Source organism: Ciconia boyciana, chromosome 2 (genome assembly GCF_034638445.1).
Source record: "Ciconia boyciana chromosome 2, ASM3463844v1, whole genome shotgun sequence".
NCBI classification, from domain to species: Eukaryota; Metazoa; Chordata; class Aves; order Ciconiiformes; family Ciconiidae; genus Ciconia; species Ciconia boyciana.
In genome coordinates, this window is record NC_132935.1 from 38,064,069 (window position 1) to 38,087,922 (window position 23,854).

The window sequence follows — 23,854 nt, forward strand, 5'->3', positions numbered from 1 at the left end:
CTGGATGCACTATTCAAAGTAGCATGTCTGGCTCACATTTCTATGCTCTAATATAATTACCCTTTTATCTCATGAAATTACACAATATTCATTTAACTCTGTATTGAGAAAGTCTATGAGTGTATTTGGGATATACATTACAAGATCAGGAGAAGAATCTTTGGCAACAGAATCATTCCACTGAAAACAATTCTGTGTGTGTAGTAAACATAATAGCATCTGACATTTGAATGATGGTGGAGGAAAATCATGTAGACTGACAAAGAATTAAAGACTACATGACTACTGATGAATAACCTTAATGTTTTTCCTCCTACTCTGTGTATGTTTAAAATGCACACAGCTAAGTGGCACTGTTACTCCCACTTTCTTTCCAGTCAAGGACACGGAAAACATCGTGGCAAAGAATTTAAAAAGTAAGTATTAAATTCATTTCTGGCTGAAGTATAAAAATATTAAAATGTATATTATCAAGGGCGCCATCTCAGTTTACACCTTGGATCTACGCTGTAACAGTAGCTAACTTCACAACTGTTTCACTATTTGGTTTTTTTAAGTGACTGTACCTATTGTAAGCCAAACATGCCTTCAAAACCAGAAGTTTTTCCAGTTCGCTTACATGGTCCTGTTGGACTATACCTTGTAAAAGGGAGAGAGATGAGGACCTGCTCTGGTAAGAGAAAAATGTTGCCAATGTAAATTACCTCCAGAAATCAAACCTTCTTACTGGCTCATAAAACTGAACCATTTCAGTGATACGTCTCTCCAGAATGAGATAAACACAGACAGTTGACCGAAAGTTTCAGCATAAAAATATCAATTTTAGTAACTATACAATGTAGTGAAAACAAGGCCTTAAAATTCAAAAGATTAAACTGTTAGGTTCTGGGTTGGATTCCACCAGCTCCACTTGTAATACCTAACAGATGAGCAGTCATATTTATCAACAGCCAACTGTGACTCACTCTCTTCTGCAATTCTTAGTTGAACATGTATCCCTAAAAAGCCTGGCCTTAATGAAAGGTTTAAACCCTTAAAACCATTCTACCATTCTCTGTTCCCTCAGAATTTGTTTTTGCTTACAAGAGAATAGCAATGTTTCTCTAGGTCCCTGATTGCAGTGTTGTGATCCCAACAGCATAGATGTAATCTGATTAAATGAATGGAGCCTCTCCCAGTAAATCTGCTAGGCATGGACAATGACCCCATGAGGTCCCTGCATGGATATAATGCAGATTCAACAAGCTGTCTTGCATTACAAGACCATCTTTTTGCCAAACAAAATTAAGTCCACTCTAATTACAACAATTACCTTGAAAACAAGTAAGTTAAAACTAATTATATTTACCATGATGGATAATGCCATTCTCTAATAAAGCTTGGCCAAGATGAACACCTTCTTCAGATTTGTGTATCTCTCCAATTTCCAACAACCAGGACACAAATTCACTGAATTAAAAACAGACAGAAGAAACAAATTTTAAATGTCATACCACCACATCTACTACATTTCCTTCTCAGTTACTAGTGTTTCTTACTAGCCTAGTAAGTGATTCTTAAGCCTAATGATCTTCAGAATACCATACCACCTTTAAAAAACCCACTCATTTCAACTTTTTAATTATTTCGACATAAATACTTATGGTTTCCCTTGAGATGTCTTTTCTGTTCAGAAGTTGTACCTTTGCACATGGTGCACCATTAGCAAGTTTGCTGATGACACCAAACTGGGAGGTGCTGATGACTCTCTTGAGGAACAAAAGGCCTTGCAGAGGGATCTAGATAGACTGGAGCATTGGGCATCCTGTGATTAATGGGATGAAATTTAACAAGTCGAAATGCCGGATTCTGCACTTAGGACAGAGTAATGCCAGGCACAAGTATAAATTGGGAGAGGAGTGGCTGGAGAGCAGCCCTGCAGAAAGGGATCTGGGGGTGCTGGTCGACAACAGGCTCAATAGGAGCCAGCAGTGTGCCCTGGCAGCCAAGAGGGCAAACCGCACCCTGGGGTGCATCAAACACAGCACAACCAGCCGGCCAAAGGAGGTGATCATCCCGCTGTGTTCAGCGTTGGTGCGGCCTCACCTTGAACACTGTGTGCAGTTCTGGGCCCCACAGTTTAAGAAGGCTGTGAGGGTCCTTGAATAGTCCAGAGGAGGGCAACAAAGCTGGTGAAAGGGCTGGAAGGAATGTCCTAGGAGGAGCAGCTTAGGACTTTGGGCTTGTCTAGTTTGGAGAAAAGGAGGCTGAGGGGCGACCTCATTGCTCTCTACAGCTTCCTGAGGGGGAGAAGTGGAGAAGGAGGTGCTGATCTCTTCTCCCTGGCATCCAGTGATAGGACGTGTGGGAATGATTCAAAGCTGCATCAGGGGAGGTTTAGACTGGACACTAGGAAGCATTTCTTTACCAAGAGGGTGGTCAAACACTGGAACAGGCTTCCTAGAGAGGTGGCCGATGCCCCAAGCCTGTCACTGTTTAAGAGGCATTTGGACAATGCCCTTAACAACATGCTTTAACTTGGTCAGCCCTGAACTGGTCAGGCAGTTGGACTAGATGATCACTGTAGGTCCCTACCAATTGAAAATATTCTACTCTATTCTATTCTATTTCCATGTTTTCTGGCATTTCCTAAAGTAGAATAGGCACATGTGACCAGACTGTCAAATATAAGGCAACCCCAGGCATACCTATGGCACCTCCCCAGGGCAGTATGATAGAACAGTAGGCCTGTTACTTCCGAGACATGTCAGACACATGGACATCCTCAGCATATACCCAAAGTATATAGTGTATGTGCAGGAAATGCCTGGCTTGTTTCACAATAAACCTGATGCAGTTCAGAGACATCAAATTTATAGCACGTAAGATATTTGCATGTGTGTAACAAATCAAAAGAACAGTGTAGTGAGGTAGTGCAACACTCACATTCAAGGGTTTTAAGGGGTGACCCAGGGACCAGCAAAAGCATACTTCGAAAGGGTCCACTTCAAAGATAGCATAGAAAAGCAGCCATTTGATGGTAGGTTTAAACGTTTCACACATGGCTCCTCACCATGAGTGTATTCTTTACCTACTTCCAACAACTTCACTGAGGGAACATGATTCAACCTAAACTCAATCATTAATCTTAATCCTGGTTTCAATTCTCATCAGCTATGTGACTTCTGACAGCACATGAAAATCTCCCAAGTTTCATTTCCACTTTTGAACCCAGTGGTGAGTATCTTCACTACAACATGTTTGTGTAAAACAGCCACTGTACCTTATAAAAATATTTTCCATACTTAACTGCCTTACGATCAAATGAAATAAATGATAACCCCTCCACCCCCCAAACTAATTTTTTGTCATAAACACATTTTTAGGGTACCTATTGCTTTCTTTTCCTCTCGCATTCAGCCTTCTTAAGCCATAGGTATAATATGGCATTATAAAGATCTTCCTGATAGCAGGGGTAAATTTTTAAACATGTAAACTTTATTTAGTAACTCTGTCCCTGACATTCAGGCAAGAAGAAGACAGAAACAGTTTTAGAGACAGAGATCTTTTAAGGGGAATCAAGCAAATTTGATACTCTAAACTACGTATTTCAGAGACAAAATGTATTAAACAAGTTGGGAATTGGGAATTATTTCTTTAAAGAAACTATTTTATTTGATGCATTTTTGTATTTTCAACATGCTGTTGCAGCCTTGTCCCTTTAATAAAGCTACTTTGGAATACGAGTACACATCCATAAATTTCAGGTAAACCAATTTACATTTGGCTAAATTCTGGGAGGCAAATAGGCCTAACAGACATTACAACTATAGCATGATTTCTGCAGAATCCCAAAGAAGATTTAAAATGTGTTTTCAGCTGGTTAAAATTCATGCTATAAAATGCATATAATACCTTCCAAGAAAGCATTTGGGGAAAGTGGTTAATTTCCTCTTCCTGTCTTTGATGAGATTCCCTTGTTTGCACATCATTTTGTACAGTCTTTCTCCTTGCTCAGAGATCATCACCCAAGTGTCCTGTTCCATGCCCAATTTTAAACCTGCCAAAAATGCATTAAAATTTTATGAAGTGATATTGCCATTATATTTCAGTACCTTCCCCAAAATGGAGAAGCAAAACCAATATTTTACATACAAAAAAGGTAAAGGAACTGTTCTCCATTCTTTTTCTCACAATCAAGATTAAACCATGAACATCTGATCTTCATAAAGCATAATCAAATTATATCTTTAAGTTCCTCATAGTGAAGTTAAACTTTTACTAGATCGACATCACCATTGATATTGTAGTAATACATACTAACGCTGTGATTTTCAGGCTTCAGTAGATGAACACTTGCAAGGGATTAGTCATGTCTTCACAAGTTTAAAAGAAAAAGTGCCTCGGTTTTGCTCTTACCATGTGATAATAAAAATGTTTTCACTTAAAGGAAACTTTTTCAAATTTCCAATTAATAGTAACTAGTTATCTGTTATACATTCGTTAGTTTCACATAAAATTAATTCACCTCTTTTCCACAAAAGCATATATACAACTTGATTTTTATTTGCTTCAGAATTTTTTCAACAACAGAAATCTATCAAGGGTTTTATTTCAATATTTCTTACTGGTTTATTTTTTCCTGTTTTCTTTTCTTGAGAAAATCATTATATTTTCTGAGTAACAGATGATCAAAACCAGTTTTTGTTGAATTATGCATCCTACTGGCTACTCACAGAAGCTTGTGCTTCCAAGGAATACCACAGACCTTCATATCCCCTGTGCTTTCTCAATAAACAATTATTAATTCTGGACAAAACCACACATTTATGGAATGTCTTGTGTACATGGTTATCCGTTTCTGTTCAAATTTTAACATTTTTAAAACTATAACTCTACTTATTCAATCTGAGTAATAGTCTGTCACTTCTTTAATTCTGAAAATATAGCCAGAAAAAATGTACCTGTCATGAGAAAAAGCTAACAATAGTACTGGACACAGATACAGGAGTGTCTCTCATTATTCAGGAACCAGATAATGGTGATGCCACACAAACAGATAAAACCTGATGTATTCCTGGGAAAAGAAAACTTAACCAATATACTACTTTTGGAGCTTATAGGATGTTGATGCTTTTATTTGTATTGACTGAATCAGGTCATTGCAGCATCATCAGCCTTATAAATGATCACCTTTTAAATAAATTTCTAACTTGCTGAGTGCCTCAGGTTGTTACAGGAAAGCCCCAAAACTGACAGAAAGACTTCCTAGCAAAAAGTTTCCAATTCAGCTTGATTTGTCCTAGCAAGAAAATACAATCTATAAAGAGGTCCTAGTTGATAATTCAATTACAGCAGCTGAAATCTCTGCTAAAGTACTTCATTCAGGGCATGTTCTTCCTTTTGCTCAGCTTCTGCTATATGGATTCCAAATAAAAGTATAGGTTGACTTTCCCTAAGTACACTGAATCTCTGAGTCTCCCAATACGAACAGCCCAGCAAGCCCCAGCTGCATGGCATACTCAAGCTGTATTTCTGTGCCTCGCTCCTGCTCCACATGCTGTATTTACCTAGTCTGGAGATCGCTGCCATCTGCCATTCTGTGTGAGATGTGGGGTCTACAGCATCACTACGAAGAAATGCACGGGCACGCACAGCACAACCAGGAGGTAGTCACTCACATGAGCCTCACTCCTAGCCCCAGAGATCTAGGAAGTGTGTTCATTTTGATTTAGTTCGTCTCAGACTTGCAAAGGAGATAAAACACTGTACTCACATGAGCAGTCACTTAGACTTCCATGTAATTGCCTATATATATATACACACACATGAACAGGCTCCGTGTCTTATTAAGTAAACATACAATTAAAGCATCTTTATGTTCACAGTGAATGAGAAAGTGTTATAGCTACATTTACATACAGTATTTGAATTCAAAGAAGATAGCTGTTTGGTTCCCGAGTCATTTGGCAACTTGACTGCAATTAAGTTGATGCATCCTGCTTTGCAAGAGGTGTTTCTACAGATATTTTGAAAAAAATCACTGTGCTGGAGGAGATGGATATATTTATAAGTTGATACAGTAACAGAGATATTCAATAAATATTTCTGAAGATTCTGTGTTGCAAACTGAGTCCAAGTGTGTACCAAATCCTCTCCTCTTTCTTTCAGGGTTGTCTCCTTGGTGGTAAACCCACTGAGAACACCAGGAGCTGAAAATTTCCCCGAATCATAGGATGCTAAAATCCTAAGATATGGCTTGACTTTGGGATGGCTACCTCAGACCTCACACTTGGCAAGGTTTAGCTCAAACTCACCTCTACTACCAGCTGCTCAATAGTACAGTGTGAAATAGTAAGAATATATCAACATAAAATACTCCTACTTACTCTTTCTATTTCTTACCTAAAGGTATCAAGAATCTAAGGGAGCCAAGAAACTTAACAGTGAAGTGGGATTTGTTAAAAACCTTTTAGCCAGTTCCAGACAAGGCCCTAAACAGAAGGGGACAAACCTGGTTTTTCTTGTATTTCACACCATCTCTACCACATTGCTTTTTCATTTGCTATTTTAAAAATGTTGAGTTTTTAAGCCCCTAAGGCATCTTTTTAGCTTTTCTACTATTAATTCCTGATGGCACTATTAATTAGCCAGTGCTCAGAGACACCCTAGTTGAAACTCTGGTCCTACAGCAGATGTTCTACAAACATTCAATATTTAACTTTAAAAGACCAAAGAAAGTATTGTTAGTCTCCATGTACAACAGAGGCACAACACAACGACTACCGCAACAGGCGACAGAAAATCTATGCAGACCAGGAAAAGAATCCCAGATTTAACTACAAGGTCATGTTTTCTTTCAATACCAAGGCTCCAAACATCGTTACTGATTAGGATATTGCAGCTTGCAAATGAAATTAGCTCCAGAAGATGATGATGCATCATCTTTCCCTGGTTCTACTTTGTGCTGGGTTCACCTTGAATACATGAGGTTATTCGTGGTCACATTTGAGATCAGGATTATATTTCATCCAAGTATTCTTCCACCGTAAATTCAGTTATTCAAAAAAGATAGTTGTTTGCCAATGGTGATTTCTTACTTTCTTGGGTAGGGGAGAATACATCAAAGATGGGGTTGTAGGTATGTTCTGTACCATTTCATGTTGGCATCATCTGCATGAAGATCCAACATAGAAGACCTGCTCATTTCAGGTATTCAAATGTCCAGTCACAAAAGGGAATCAATGCATGCAAATCCCTAAAGGCATTTAGGATAGACCCTCATATATCACAAACCATAATAATTCACAGGCTCAATGAAATTATGACAATTTATAATGGTTGAGGATAAACTGTAAAATCATAGATGAAATCATCTCCCCATTTCACTACCAGCATACATGATCCAAGCCATTATGCCCTTCCCAGTACAAGTTTGATTTATTTTTTCCAAGCTCGTTTTCATAAACCTTCAGCTGAACCTGACACCACAAGTTTGCCTAGCAGCTGGTTTTGCTTTATATCTCGACATAAAAATACAGTATGGCTTTCTGGCAAAGCAACACAAGGAAGTTCATTAACCTACCTTTTCTTCTCTCTCGCTCTTTCAAAATAGCTTCCAGCCATTCTTGCTTCTCTTCAGGGGTTTTTGCCATGCATACAAACCATTTGTTCTTTGCTGTGTTGTGGATCTTCCAGCCATTAATAACAGTGTGGCCACTGCTGTGATAGTCAGCTGGGAATAGATAAAATGGCTTAAAAAGCACCAACTCTTAAAAAACCAATAGTTGTTATAATTATTAAGAACTCTTATCATTATACATAAAGCTCAGGAAATACAGAAGAATAGAAACGAATTTGAAGTTATCTGTGCCGCTTGTGAACTACGTTATAACCTAATAAGCTGTACTTTTAACTTTTAGTAAATAATGTCCTTTTTAAAATGTAACAGAGAATTGCCTAGCATATGGAAGAAGGTATAAACTCGACAGTAAAACAGGCAGAGTTCTATTAAAAGAACAGATCACGGTACTTGGAGTATTTTTGTTTGTGTTAAACTAATAAATAATTCCTTAAAAAGCAGCACTGTGGTTTTGCCCCTTAAATTACTCAGAGCTGCTGTGCTGACTGAATTATTTACTATTAAATTTTTAAAAGGACTAAGTATACAGGGCGAAAATACAACTTCCATTTAACAAGTAAGCAAATAATATAGATTTGATGTATCTTTACTGGTTACCTGAATAAAGAAACATATATACACTTAGTTGTTTACACAAACTGAAATATAATATAAGATTTACCATGATTTCAAAAAAAATGCATTAGCAAATGCATAATTTTTGAAATATGTTTCTAACAACCCTATGTTCAGTGTGCACACTGTGGGAGAGAGGTAACAATTGCTGATGTTCTTAGGCATCTAGAACTTCTGACTCTGAACAGGTAAACTGCTAAGCTATAAAAAAGAAATTAATACATATTATTCTTTCTTTACTTACATAACATTTGATTTTAACATGCTAGTCCATAAATCTTATTCAGAAATTAGCTAAACAGACTTCTTCTACAAAACTAACACCCTTGAATATCCTTCACTAGGATGACATGCATTTCCTGGGGGAAAATTAGTGAGCATAAGTGTCCCATGATAACAAATATAATTTTTTGCATAAAATACAGATTAAAACTAGAACTTGCAACTATTGTACAAAACATTTAAAAAAATCAAAGATCAACATTCTCTCACCATGAACTTTCATTAAGAGGCAAGAAAGTCCTGGGGCCAGCCCTGAACTACTATAATAACTACAGAGCTTTTTACTTTGTAAATACTTTTTCATAATTCAGCCCTGTTTTGTATAATGAGATGGGATTTTCCAAAACTGAAACCCTTGCTGAAATGCTTGCTAAGATTTATCATAAATCTCAGCAGACATGCTAGTATCCTTTCAATAACTCTGCATTTTAATTAGATGGAAGGCAGCCAAGCTTTGTATACTGGGCTGGGAAATGTCAGGAACTACTAGAAAATCATGAGACTGATGGCTAATTTCTTAAACCACAAAACTTTCTAGTATTCAAAGTGTATAAGAAAATGCAAGCAAGTCTATGATGGGGAAAAAATGAAGTTATCTTTGCAATATCATATTTATACCACTTACCTATTTATCCTATTTTTATTCATATAACCTATGCATAATATCCTTTGTCCCTTTAAAAACACTGTTTCTTGAAAACTAGCCATTGTATTATTCATGCACTGTTAGAAAATCAGAGTCAAAAGTCAGGGAAAAGCAAGAAGCCTCAGACAGAAGCTCTCAGCTGACAGACTGCAGCCCTTTGGAGACCAGAGGGAGGAGCATTACTGGAAGAAGGAAGGTTAAGGTCCCTCTGTATTATTTAAGCATGTACTTATAAACTTTGCAATATGGCACTAGCTGCGCCTTTTTGTTTATTTATTAAGTTAAGGTTAATACACATAAAACTACAGGGTGCTATTTTTCCTGTGATCTTTGTTACTGTATATCTATCACCACCATATCCATGTTATGTAGGGAAATATTATGATCACTAATGCAGTGAACCGTAGCAGTTAAAATTGTGGCAAAAAAAATTAAAAAACGATGGCTCAGGCTCACAAATGGGTTTAGAACCTCCCACGTCACTTTGGACAGAAATTTGGTGTCAACTTCATAGTTTAATTCAGAAAAAATGGCTCATCCAGCCACTTGAATATCTCAATGTAGAGATGACATTTTAAACATGCAGCTTCCTTGGCATCTGAAGGTCTGTAACTGCAGAGGCAAGAGCACTAGCAGTTTGACCACATTTATCTCATGCCACTACAAACACACGGAATTCTGTGAAAAGCCCAATCACCTAGCAAGGTACTAAGACTGCCTAATGTATACAGATGGCAATGAGTTCAGGTGGAGGAAAATGGGTAGCTATCGCCCAATTTTGCAATAGTAACACACTGCTGTGACTCCCAGCTTGACTCCACCTTCTGCCTTTAACTGCTTTCTCTTTTGCTCCCCATGTTCCCCATGACTCTAATCCTCTAAGGCTCCCATGAGCAATTTGTTCTCCCCAATACACCCACGCCTGTAGTCTCCTGAAGAGCATTTCAGCATTCCACTATCATCCCATATAAACTCATACCTTTTTTGGCCTGGCTATTGGACAAAATCTGGTCAAGAGCTGCAGATGTGCTGGCCGGCCAGCCAGGAGGTACACATGTTCTGACTGGCCAGCTGCACAGGATATATGCACACTCTTCACATCCAGGCAATCACAGCTGCCAGTCAGTCTAAACAAATGATTTGCAAACCTGGCATAATGGTTACAGAAGGAAGAAGAGCATGAGACTTCAAGTTGCTCCATGCAAAGTCTGAACAAGCATGCTTAACAAATCATTAAGCCTCCAACTTCCCAAGAAAAGGTGATGAAAGATGACATCATCTTCTAATGTTACTTGGTAATACATTAAAGCTCATAATTTGAACTGAAATATATTACTCAAAATTCAAGACTCAAAACTTTGAGATGCATAACAAGCAATCTGTTACAGCCATATACAATAGAATTTGTTTCTTCCCTTAAAAAAGCAAACAGAAATCTCTGTACTGAAGTGCTTCTAAGTTTCTCAGACTACTGGTTCTTAGGAGCACCAATGCTCAGAAATACCAAGGAAATAACTGCTGCATAATATCAATTCCCTTCCTCCTCTGTATACTTTTTGATGCAGTTTCTGGTTACTATTAGCATGTAGTGTTTTTTCTATTTCATGCCTCATTTCAAGACAACAGGGGACAGAACTAAGATAGTATAAGCAACCGTAAATCTGGTATTTCCTAAGTCTCAAGTGCTTGTCTTCATAAATTAAATAACATTCATTTAATGGCTGGTGAATGCCTTTAGAAATATACTTTTCTCTCAAATTTGAATTTTAAAAACTGAATACAGAAAAAACAATACCATCACAATATATCCACCTTTCTAATACTTGCAAGTGGTTGTGTAGCCACATTGTTTAAGAACACAAATAGTCTGCCCTGATAAGTAACATGCATTCCACTTTAATCAGTGCAATCAAAAAAAGGCAGAGTGCTTCATGATGCTGAAACAAAAAAGAAAGCTTACACCAACTGTACTGCTCAGCCAAGGCCTAATTTCATCAAAGAAAAATTGCTTTTCAGAAAAAGCTTTGTTAATTTCTGTAGGCACATCATTAGCATGACAATAAACCACTCTGGGAATCTGTTTTCCTGTTTCTATGCTTCTACTTACAAAAAATGAAGACTACATTCCTACCAATTCTATCAATTCTGAGAGCAAACGCTCTCAGTTACTCTGTTCCCTGGAGCCCTACGGTTCCTTATACCAAGTGAGCAGAGGGTCCCAAAATCTACAGTAAAGAACTGTGCAAGTATCATCTAGACTCAAGTCTTTAACGTCTATAGAGACCCATGAAGAGTACATGAGAAAGAGTCATGCATAAATATGAAAATATAAGCACTCTGCACTCCGAGCTTGCACTCTAAATTAAGACTTACAGAAAGTGATAGGTAATAGATTATTAAGCAGAATAAAATAATACAATACCAAAAAAAGCACATGCAAAGCTAATGTGAATGAGGCTCAGACGACCAGATTACTAGACTTGGGAATGAGATGAGACAAAAAGAACGCAGGAGAATAGTACTGGGTTACAGTTCAAACGCGGATGACTGCAGGGGATGAGAAACAAGACATCTGGGTGCAACAAATAAGAACAGTACAGAAACAAAGACAGAGGAAGGTTAAAGAAGGGCATCGTGATCTGAGTGAAAGAAAAAGTATCAGTGCGAGGAGAGGTAATACATGTCTGACTACAAGGAAGGAAAATGGGGGGGGTTAAAAAAAGGGGGGAGGGGGTGGCAAGAAAAGGGCAGAAAGGTGCCACAGGCCAGGGAAATAACACAGACATTTTCATATTTCAAAGAGAACCATAGAAAGGAGGGATTAAATAACAGTAATTACAAGAAAAAATTATTTTAGGATATTGGACAAACTGAAATGGAGAAGGCAGGAAATGTGGGGATATGCAAAAAAAAGCAGGTGAGAATAATCTAGAAATCAAAATAACCAAACCGTTAACTGATGTCTCAGAAGTGTGGAAAGGAGGACTGATTTTAGAAATGTTGCATATATAAAAGCAACAAGATTTGATATGGCTCAGGAGAGCAAATGGGAAGGAAGAATGATAGCCTCCAGTACTGTGTGCAAGGCTATAGGAAATGGGGATGGTAGCAAAATTTCCTGTGGCTGGAAGAAATTAGACCACTGGTGTCTGGAGTAGAGAGGAAGACGATTTGTGCTTAGCCAAATTACACTTGAAGATTCATTGAGGAAGAAAACAAACAGGCAGGAAGGAAAATGGACAGTGTGAAAGAGATCAAGGACTGGATAGCTAGAAGAAGCAAATGAAGAAAGGCAGGACAGATTTGAGAAATACAGGAGAGTCATGGAAGGAGGAAGGAAGAAATATTTGCTAAAGCCAACACTAAAAGCGTGGCAATATGCGGGATCGGAACAAGTGAAAGAAAAAAGTTACAGAATTCTTAGAATATTCATCAGGAAGAAGATGGTGGGTATAAGCCTCTGTGGCCACAGTAACACCAGGAGTTATAAGTAAAGAGATGCCGTTTTACAAAGTGACATCATGGAAACAGGAAAACTGTCTTTTATTTCTAAAGCATATATAAGGAAGATGAAGGAAAATAAATGAAAATTAGTCAAATAATACATGACATAAAAGACTGAAACACTCAACTGTCTTTTTTGCATAACAAAGCGCTAACTGACATTTCATACAAATAAAGCTAACAATTGGGCACAAATACAGACCAGAAAAGGGAAACAGCAGGATATAGAATATTGGATAAATCATATTCAAGTCAACGAGGCTTGATTAAATTCACTATAGTATACCCATAGATATCTCTAAACCACTAGCTAAATCAGTGGGCCTGGTGAAGGACATAGCCCAAAATAGATGTCAAGGAGTTCTTACAAAAAATGTCTAGTAAACAAAGAGAATGAATCAAGTGTGAGGCCACAGTGCTCTACCTTATGTTCTATATTTTCCAATAGTTTTAGCAAGAGCTTAAATGGTTCAGTAATAACATTGTTTGTTCATGGAACCAAGGCAAGAAGCATTGCAAGAGTTTTGGGGAACAAGACATGAATTCTGAATGCTTAATAAACTGTGGAAATAGTAAGATAAAATTCAGTACAGAAAATAAAATAATTATTAGGAGCTACTCTCAGACATTAACAGAGTATAAGATATAATGCGATAGGCACCAGTACTGCACAAAAGGATCTAGTGTGGTATTCTGGAACACAAACCAAAAAATTGAAAAATAATGCTCTCAGAAAAGCCAAACAATCCTGGGATTGGTAACAGACGTCCCACATCCAGTACTACAGTAATTATTCTGTTCTACTTGGTATCAGTGAAGTTTCAGCTCTGGACACATTATAATACAAAAGATGCAAACAAACAAAAAAACCCCGAAACTCCAAAGGACACAAAAAGTAATAAAAACCTAGAAAACAGGACCCATGACAAAAGGTTGAAAGACTTAAAAAGAAGAGATGGAGGAGAGACAAAGTAGCCTTCCAATAAACTAGTTTGTTGCAATAAGAACAATAATCAAACTGTTCTCCAAGTCTACTCAGTAGAATACGAAGTGAGCGAACTAGTTTAAGAACAAGGAACTCAAGATTAAAAAAAAACAACCTTACATTTTAAGAAACATTTAAATTCTACGAAGGACTTCTATGAAGCTTACTTAAGCTGTACAATCCTGGTCATTAGTGCTCAATTTTAGAAAGAAGTTACATTAAGAAATGCTTGGAATCCATAGTAGATGTAGGGCAAACCTAATGCTATTTTAAAGTCAGGAGAAGTAATATGTAACTCGCAGGCATTTCCTCCAGACCTACATATTTGCAATGCCACTGCAAGTTTCCCATAATTTTTTTTTTTTCAGTTTTACATTAAAAATCCAAAAATGTTTCAGGTTTTCTTTATTAATTGTAAGGAAATAATAATTGTTAAGCTCAAAGGTTAAACTCAAGTTTCTAAAAGAAAAAATTACATTTGTAGAAATACTTTGGGTTTTCACTTTTCTAATGTATGTCCGGAAAATTTCAAGCAATCATATGGATTATATCCCTAAAGGTATTAAAAAAACCCTTCCTTTTTTCTTAAACATTTATGTTACAATTTCAGCATTTATAGTGTTTGAGGTTTCATTCCAACAGAGGTAACTTTTCCATTTGCTTTTACAAATATTTCACATACCTAGGGATAACCTATTTAGGAGTGCTGTAATGCTGTAAAGTGAAGTTAAATATACAATTTCAGTTGAGCGATAAATGTCATCTTATTTTATTAATCTGTTCATGTTGGCATAAAACAGTCATCTATGACCGCCCAGCTAATAATGTATGAAAGCAATGATGTGTCACAGAAGCAGAGTTTTGATATGAGCAGATAGTCCTTTTAAAGTGGCATCTTACTCTTTCTTTTTAAGTACAAGGAGCACTCTCCATTCTCAAAGAAATAATGAAGCTGCATTTGATTCCAGCACCTTGAAAGACTGCTCTGTAAATCAGCAACACAAATATACTCACCTGTTCCATCATCTACATTCTCTACTTCCATCACTTCTGTGTTTATTCTGCCCCGAAAAAGGTAACGATGGCCATCTGTAGATGCTTTGCTGTTCTTCAGCCGCCTGATAAAAGAAAGAACAGAGGAGCATGTCATCCACCACCTTTTGCTGTTTCTGCAATGCTACCTGTACATGTAGCATTTAAAGACTACTGTAAGAAACACAACCCATTTATACATGTGCAACTGAACTGTGAAAACCATTGCTGAATGGGACACTGCTGATGCTAAAGCAAGGATGCTACCTCTGATAAGAGTAAGCTGAAAATTGCCGGCTGATATGAGAGTTTATCAGGAAAGTCTTATTCTGTAAATGCCCTGTTCCAACACTTTGGTACTTACATGCCACTGCCTGCCATCAAAACCAAAATACTGCATTGGGATGATCTTTCCTGCTAACTGGTTTAAGCCTCCTTATGCTAGTCAAGAAATTCAACACAAGGGTAGCATGACTGAAAAAATGAAATAAGAACACCTTTGGATATAAATCTTGACCTACACACATTAGCCTCATAATTGGGATTTATGCACTATGATGACATTTTTTTTTCCTCACATAAGGGTTAACCAAGAATTATAATTAAGAATTGCTGAAATTTTGAGAAAGTTTCACAGTGACATATTCCGAAGCACTTTGCATTGCTATAACTCTGTTCCCAGTGAAGTCAAGGCTTTTTGAGAATCCCAGTTCTAGGCAGCTTTTCTCACCTCAGATGAGCCAGTGATGATTTTCTGTCCATTTTGGACTGTAATGATAATTCATACTGTATATCAAACAAAGGTCAGTTCCTGAGAATTAATGATCCTCTGAATTCTGACCTTCACTCGCTCCATAGAAGTACTAATCTTCAGAAAATGACCTGCCTCTCAATCATTACTGTCTAATGAGTAACTCTACTAATAAGTTTCTTATTCAAAAAGTGAATAATGTATTTTAAAAAAAACCAAAACAGCAGCAAGCATAAAGGTTCAGTATCACATATTTTTTCTCTCCAAAGTGAGGTAAATCCAATAACTGTAGTGACCTTTGTACCTATGAACCCAAATTTAGCAATCTACATTTATACAACTCTGCAGCAAAAGGATACTTAAAAATTACATAAAATATCTTGCACCATAAAAATAGGACAATTTTTGTAAAATTTCCAAAATACAAACTTCCTGTGAGCAACACTTCCTTTACCTACTTGCCAATCAATACCTGAAGTATCTTGCGGGCATAGAATCAATTCATTTTCCTCCATAAACCCTGAACTATGTTCTAAATTGAGTTATTCTCATGTCTGCAGAGGTGTCACCATGGTACCAGCCAATGACATGTAGGACATGATTGCTCAAAACTAAAGAAATCATTGACTTTTCATGTGTTTTGAGATTTTCATCCAATAGTGCATTTTAGCTAGCATATGGCTACAAAAATATGTAATCTAGTGGTGGACAAGTGGAAAGATACTATGTAAGAAGTACTTTAATTGTAATTGCCAGACAACAAAAGATAGCAAAAATTAGAAATTGTGAAAAAAGCATGAGTTTCTATTGAACCAGTCTACATAAAAATGAGACTGAGCAGTCGCAGAATGATACCCTTGAGATAAATTCAGTATTCAACACTAGCTATAATCACAAGGTTCTTAAACAGTTCATACTCAATTGTTCCAAAAGTTCCTCAACCTAAGCGCAAGTTGAAACTTAAAAACACAGGACTGATTCACTACAGCTGGTGAAGTATAAATTACCTATCTTCTCACATGTAAATGCTTCCCTGTTAACAGAGTAATCTAGAGGAGGAAACAATATTCACTGGGGAAGATTTTTAAACCTCCCTCAGGGTTAGCCAGCAGCTTCTTCAGTAGTAACCCACTGGAAAAAACAGCATTTCCAGTCCAGTCTGAAAAAGGTTCTTGCAGAACAAGCTCAGCAGCTTTACAATTTAGAGGGATTCTTATAAGACATTCTTGATCAACAGGGTCCATGGCTACTTTCCACCGCTATCACTTTCTACTTCCCATACCACATACTGATGAGTCCAATCTTCCCCACATACTGGTTCAGCAAGAAGCTCTACAGGTGCTACAATGAATCTAACCACAAGCCTATAATTAGCACAGGAGGAGAGAAAAGGGATATCCATCCCCTAGCCACCTGCTCTTAGGTATGACATAATGAATATGAGTATAAACTTATTTGGAAAAATAATTTTAAAAATATTTAAAATAATACTTTGGAATGATGAGTCCTATCCAAAAACTCATGTGAAAAATACCATATATAAACTATATACAATAGCAGACAACGAGGGTTGCTAATAAAATTTTAAAGCATCCATTAAAAATTGGTTTCAGATTCATGCATTTTATGCATAAATTTCCATTTACTTTTCTGGTTGTAGTTGTATATATACAGCTGAGGTTATAATTAGACTACACAACACATGGATATTGTGGTATACGTATATAGGAGTTCTGGTCTCTATTATCCAACCGCCGTATGTCCCTCCCTTTCATCCGTCCCCACCAAGAACAGGTAGTAAGAAGATGACGATAAGCACCCACTATTTCCCAGCTAAAAGACTGGGGGAGGAGGAGGAAATCATTATGGCATCAGGCTGCCCAATCAGCCTTTTCAGCCTCACGTTGATGGTGCTGGATGCTCCCACACGCTGGACTGCATGGTCAGCAACCTTCACCCAGATGCATCAAGCATACATTTTGCTGTTAACATTGCACTTGACCATCCTCTCATGCACAGCCTTCAAAAGCAGCTGGGCCAGGACCCATCCATTAATAGACACATGACCACTGCCAGCCAGAGCACTGATCAAAACAAATGGATATTACAGGTGCAGAGAAAGACACCTTTCCCTTGGATGCTACAGACAATCCAAGGCACTGGTAAAGGACAGTTAGAAAAACAGGCTGAAAGCTGGCTATCAAACCTGGAACTACTTTTGAAAATCTTACAGCATTCACACTGATCTGATGGACATGACTGTTGGTGATGACAGTAGAACCTGGCCTTACAAAGCAACAGTTTCAGCAGCTGCACACAGTTTCCTTGACTGGACACTGAGGTCAATGGTGGATTTTCCTCTGACACCATCCACAAGTGTGCAGAGGCAGAGGCAAAGATAAGTGTATTCGCAGTGTTATTAGAGAGCATACTCAAGGTCTATCATGTATCTAGGAATCTACCAAGGATCTATCCAGTAATATGTATTCAGTGGCTACTCAAAAAGTTTCTGGATCAGAGAGACAAACTCAAGAAGTTTCAAAAGGGATGTCTGTATGTGGAGAACCCTTATTTCTCAGAAGCACAAGAGCACTTGACAAACATTAACTGCAGAAGCTTGTTGCTGAACTAAGGAATTGCTCCTTGCAATGCAGCACGCAGCAGCTTTCTGGCTGTTTTCCCTGATTAGAAATACAAGGCTTGAAACTCTTGAATCTGTAGAGACTAATTTTAAAGCATAAGCTACAATACTGATTTGTTTGAACTAAAAATTCAGTCTGTTTACCCTTCCTAGAAGAGAGTGAGGCCATCACATATAACCTGTTGCGAAAGGCTGACAAAAGAGATTTCTTCTCCCTGAACTTCATCATTTGGTTTCTGCATTCCTACAAAGTTTTTCCAATGTTTGAATTAAATACACTTCTCTCTGGAGTGTGAGAAATACATTTCATCTAAAAATGCTGACTTTTATATTGCAATTAACTGCAGAAAACACGTTGGTGTTGTTCAAACATTCTCATGAAGCAGCATACAGAGGATTAGCTCTACTGTGAAAAAGATATAAATTATTTTTCAAAGTATAAATTAATAATTTACCTGTGCTTTTTTTTGCAGTAGACCAAAAGGTTATCAAAAAGAAAAAATATCCTCTCTTGGATATTTCCTGCCGAAATTTTCAGTAGTAGTCCACTTCGCAGCATTTCTGTGCATGTGTCTGTGATGTTGGACCCCTAAAATCAATTGGAAAGAGATTATTTTTTATTCTCTGAGAACTGAAGGATTCTGCACCAGTTAAGGAAAAGTTTCTTATACAAACTCACAGCCATAATTATTCTCTGAAAACACCAAGAATAAAACTCATGGTAATTTATTACATTGTAATTAAATAATATTTTCTAATGTTTACTTAATGATGCTTAACACCAGCTTTGTATTCATTTAGTATTGCCATTAACTGGGGCGGGAGGGGGTGTGGTGTGTGGCTTTTTTGAATGGATAAAGTTTAATCACTGAAGTTTCCAAATTATATTACATCTGTGCATGAGATCTCTCCTGAAAAATCATGCCAACTTTATACAGTAACTCTTATCCTCAGTAACTTTACTATTTAGTCAGAAATGTCTGAAAATGGGGCTTTACAAGACATAATCTATGCGAAGATGAACTTGGAAGCCGATGCAACCTGGAACTTGAAAATCATTAAGGGTATATACTTCTACACTAAATTAATTTAGTGTAGTTTTTAACTTAAGCTAAACACAAAATCAAAATCAAAACCCACCAAGATTTAAAATTCAGGCAAAGCTAATAGTGGCACGTACAACAAGACTGTCTAGTACACTTCCTCTTAACATACTCTGAAGACATCAGAATTTTGCTAGGCTTAAAATGTTTGCAATGAAACTTCCCATGCCTCATTTTTGCTTCAAGGCAGATCATTCTTTCATGTGAAAAGAAGGTAGGCATTTTCATAAAGGTTAATGAAAAAGAAGTAACTTTAACAAAGGATAACATTTTCCCCAAAATATTTCTATGAAAAAGTCATGGCTTTTCTATGCATCATAAAGAGAAATTTACCTCTCAAGGAAGCCTGCCTTGAATTCAGAGGTGTATTTAGCTATTCTGAAAATCCATGCTCCTGTGGGACAGAGCTCCTGTCCATGTGCCATATGCACCCAGCCATGTGACCCTACTGATAATTATGCATGCTGGCTGCACTGAGCATACATCCATGGCTCGAGGAGTTTCCTAACTTTAGGCACTCAAGAGTCAGTTTGGAAAACCTGCAAAAGCCAGGACTTTCCTTTCATCTACACATGTTCTGAATGACTTATGCCTGCAATAGCTGTAGTTACTTCCTCTTCTTGATCTAACCACAGTAACCCAAAGAAAAATGCACTCAATTAAGAGCCAAGACGCCATCATGGGTTCTGCTCTCAGCTCTTCATCTTACCATTCATCCTTTGTACATCACAGCACTGATTATTGAGCAATAGCTCAGACAGTGTTCTAAGGAGAACACAGTCTGTTTACAGAGATGATAAGAGCGATTGCACAACCATCACACTGGAACACAATTCAGGTCTCTAAATAAAGCAGCTTCAGTACCAGTATTAACTAACCACTCTTGCTTCCATTTAAGATCAAATGAGCCAAAAATGAATCTCATCTATAGTCACCACACCATACTTCCCTTCCTAATACAGAAGAAACACCAGAAGCTGGCATACTAATTTTACAGTTTTATTTGAAACTAAACACTGAAACACCTTAAAAGCACACTCAGTAATATAAATTAAGCATAAATTAGGGCTGCACTTAATGTTTGCTGACCACAACTACAGAAAAGCAGGTCATTTCTTTCCATTCTATTTCACTGCTTTTGTGTATTAAAAAGAGTAACCAATACCTTATACTGCTTTTAAAATTTGCTGGAACAGTACTTACTAATAATTTGCATTTTAAAAGGCTGGATATTTTTTAAAGGTTTTTGGTTTGTTTTTGCAAAAAACTTCAGCTTTGCTGGAAAATTGTAATTTTCTGTAGGAAAGCCAAAAAAGTTTCAGCTTAAGGCTTCAAAACTATATCAGCAGTTTCAGCTTTCTACAAAAGGGTGTATTTTTTCACAGAACAAGTTTTATGAAAACATTTTGTCTCTTTTTATTGAAAAATTTCATTTTCACTGTAGAAAAATACAACCTTTTCCCAACAGTCCTAGCAAGATCTGCTACTGTGCCAGCATCATGTCATAAAATACCATATTTTATACATATTTTAAATGTATATAATTCAGGCTACCAGAATTATCAGGATTTGCCTCATTCATGATTCAAGTTAAACGTTGCAATATGACACTGAGTATTATCTCTATCACATTACTACCCTTTGCTATTGTTTTCCTCTTCATTTTCCTCCTTTTCTAATATAAACTGCTAGATGATGAAAAAAATATTCCAGAGATATTTTTTTCCCCTTGGAGACCTCCCGTCCAAATACTGAACAGTGTTAACTTCACTTATTGGATACCTTTTGACAAGATCACAACCCATGCTGGTGTGGCCACAGGTCAGTGAATTTTGTTACTGCTGGTTTACTTGCTGAAGTCCAAGGGAATAAGATAACAGGATCAGAAATCACATCTGGCTGTCTGACATAACACTGCCAGTGCAGAAAAATCCCCCACCACCTCCTTGCCTACGTGACACTGTTAGGGTCAGCCTGTTTCTAGACTTCGGGTGGGCATGGAGCTGAAAGGGAGAAAAGAGGAAGGGGGGATTACATGAAAGCACTGACGTCTCTACACCTGGGGTGAGCACTCCTCTCCACCGCATCCCTTAGGGATGAGAAACATGCCTGAAGAAGGATAAAGCAGAGAGCACACAAGCACTGCCATATCCACCGTGCAATTCAAAGGAGGACTGACAACTATAACAACGTTTGCATGAAGGAGGTAGCTACATCTTGAACCTCCACATGGGTTTACAGCAGGAACACCAAGCTACAGTTGATATCCAGCCCACTAGGATAATTCATTTATCCAGCTCCTAGCTGCCCCTCTCATGGGGGAAGGTTCGAGGCTGCAGTAACGGATGAGAGGTCACGCTTGTCCCAGGAGCAGGAGAGGCTATCTACTGCACAGCTAAAACTGAACTACGCTGCCTACAAGCAATACTTTTGGAACAAATATTACCAAAACCTTCTAACACAAACATGTTTTCATTAAATGTTTGAATTGAAACTACCAGGGAAATCTCAAATATGAGCAATTTGAATCTGAAAAGTAATTTTCTATTTTAAAGTTTTCATGAATATGTACATTTATACTCAGTGCTTGCAAGGGAGGATCATATAGTTGCTCAACCTAAATGTAAAATCACTACTACTATGCTACAATTCATGTTTCTATACATTTAAAGCATCTGCAATTAGAGCTGATGGGGTATTTTCAGTGAAACCAGCATTTTTGTAATATGTCAATTTGAAAATGCCATGTACTGTAGCAACAAACCTGTTCTAATCATCTTCCGACAAAACACATAAAGGATTCAATTGGAAAAAAAACGCAAAGCAAGTTTTTGCTTTCCAGAGCAGGCTTATACTATGAATCTAGACTAGTTTTTCCACCATCTTTCCTATGGAGCCACTGGAGACTCCAAACATCTAACTGTAGAGCAGTCCTCTCCTATGGGTCGCACTGGGGCTGAAGACTATGTGGTTTTCCAGGATAGCTGGTGTGGAAATTAAAAGCCCATAAGATCTCAGAGCGTGCAGGCTTTTTAGATAAAACTGGCTCCTAACAACCCCAGGCTGCCAGCCAGTCATCCATCAGTCCACTAAGGCCATAGCTCAGGCAAGAGCTCTGAAATATGGGCTACCATGACCGTATCACAAAATACAGACATTTAAAAAGCACTGGAAGGAGAGAGACTATATGCAAGAAAGGTAAAACAGTATCTCCCTCATCCCTAAGTCATTAAATACCCATCTTTGACATTAAAAAATGTCCTTCATTACCTTGAGATCAGAAGCAGCATTTGTTGGTTTTATTTCTTACAAAAGCTACTTATCCACATATTCTGGGCACATTTCAGTCAAACACAGAGATCTGACCATAGTGATTCGGTGGGCATCACGCTAGCAGTGATAAAGGTCAGAAACAGCAGATATTAACTTACTCTTCAATACTTGCACACGGGCATAGGAAACAGAAATAAAATAGGGGAAAGGGCTAAAAATTCTGGAGTTTAAACCAGAAATCTCTATTAAAATACTACTTGATGATATGGCAGAATGGAAACAAACAGAATACCCCATGCTAGTGTCACTAAGTTGGCCTGTGACTCAGACTGGGTTGTTCAGTTTCCAGCTTACAACAAATGCAACGATTTTATTTTTTCTTCTCTCACTGTAACATCCACGCAAATTTTACTGACAGACTCCTTCAGCTGCTGAGCCATTCTCCAGCTGAGACAGCCACCTACACAAGTTCTGAATTCAGGCCAATAAATTTAACCACTTAGGAAATTAAGTGAGAAAGTCATTATACTCAAAATTTTCTTGCTCAAAACAGATGTTCCATTTTTCCATGAATCCGTGTTTTTATCATAATAAACACAAGCTTCATTTTATGACACTTATGTATAGGAATTCAAGTCATGCTTTGATCAGATTCTAAAAATAGTCTTTATTTTTTTCCCTTCCCTTCTAGTTGGGGCCAAGCAATGTGCTAAGCATTTCCTTCTGGAAGGAAATCTCCAACAAGTTTGCCTCTTTATTTTTAGGCAATGCAGAAAACCAGATGTTTATTTAATTAAATCCACTCTCATACATTGCATTCAGAGATTTTTTGCAGTTGTTGTTGGGAATCATTCAAAATACTGTTAGCTCTTATACCTGCTCTGGAATTCTTACCATTTCAAGGACTAACCATATATTATGTTTGAAAAGGATGCGCATATTAAGATCAGGGCAATTTTGCCAGATTGGGCACCCTGCGGTTGCCATATGATAACATCAAACCTGATCAGCTAAACTACAATAAACACCACATAAAATAGTGTGTTTTCACTAGAGTTAAGACAATGGCACTATTTCAGAGTTCAAGCACAAGTGAAATCCTAAAATTAAATCCGGGGTGGGGGGGAGGGTGGAAATCCAAGGTTGGAAGGAGATTACTATGTTACAGCTCACAGAATACATTCTGAGCACAGAGAGAATAAGTCTGTGTTTCACATGCTTCTGTCCATATTGTTACCTTACTGTTACCTTTGCTCATTAATATATTTCCAACAGCAAACATATGTACTACTGTATGTCTCACTAAGGATTCAGCAGAAACTTAATGCAGGAAAGTGGATTCCCTTTTCAGGGTTAGAGGTCTGAGAACAGTCAGTTCTTAACCAACTTATATGACTAATA

At 37.5% G+C, this 23,854-nt stretch overlaps 1 protein-coding gene across 2 annotated transcripts in view; it reads right to left on the reverse strand.

Annotated features, from left to right (window-relative positions):
- Nucleotides 1-23,854, reverse strand: part of PREX2 (phosphatidylinositol-3,4,5-trisphosphate dependent Rac exchange factor 2) — a 183,184-nt gene that overhangs the window by 98,615 nt on the left and 60,715 nt on the right. For both annotated transcript variants that reach the window (XM_072852376.1, XM_072852377.1), the window contains 5 exons: nucleotides 18,533-18,666; nucleotides 14,668-14,771; nucleotides 7,565-7,714; nucleotides 3,895-4,039; nucleotides 1,349-1,449 (listed from right to left, as the gene is read on the reverse strand). In XM_072852376.1, coding sequence (XP_072708477.1) covers nucleotides 1,349-1,449; nucleotides 3,895-4,039; nucleotides 7,565-7,714; nucleotides 14,668-14,771; nucleotides 18,533-18,666 — 634 coding nt within the window. The remainder of the gene's footprint in view (nucleotides 1-1,348; nucleotides 1,450-3,894; nucleotides 4,040-7,564; nucleotides 7,715-14,667; nucleotides 14,772-18,532; nucleotides 18,667-23,854) is intronic.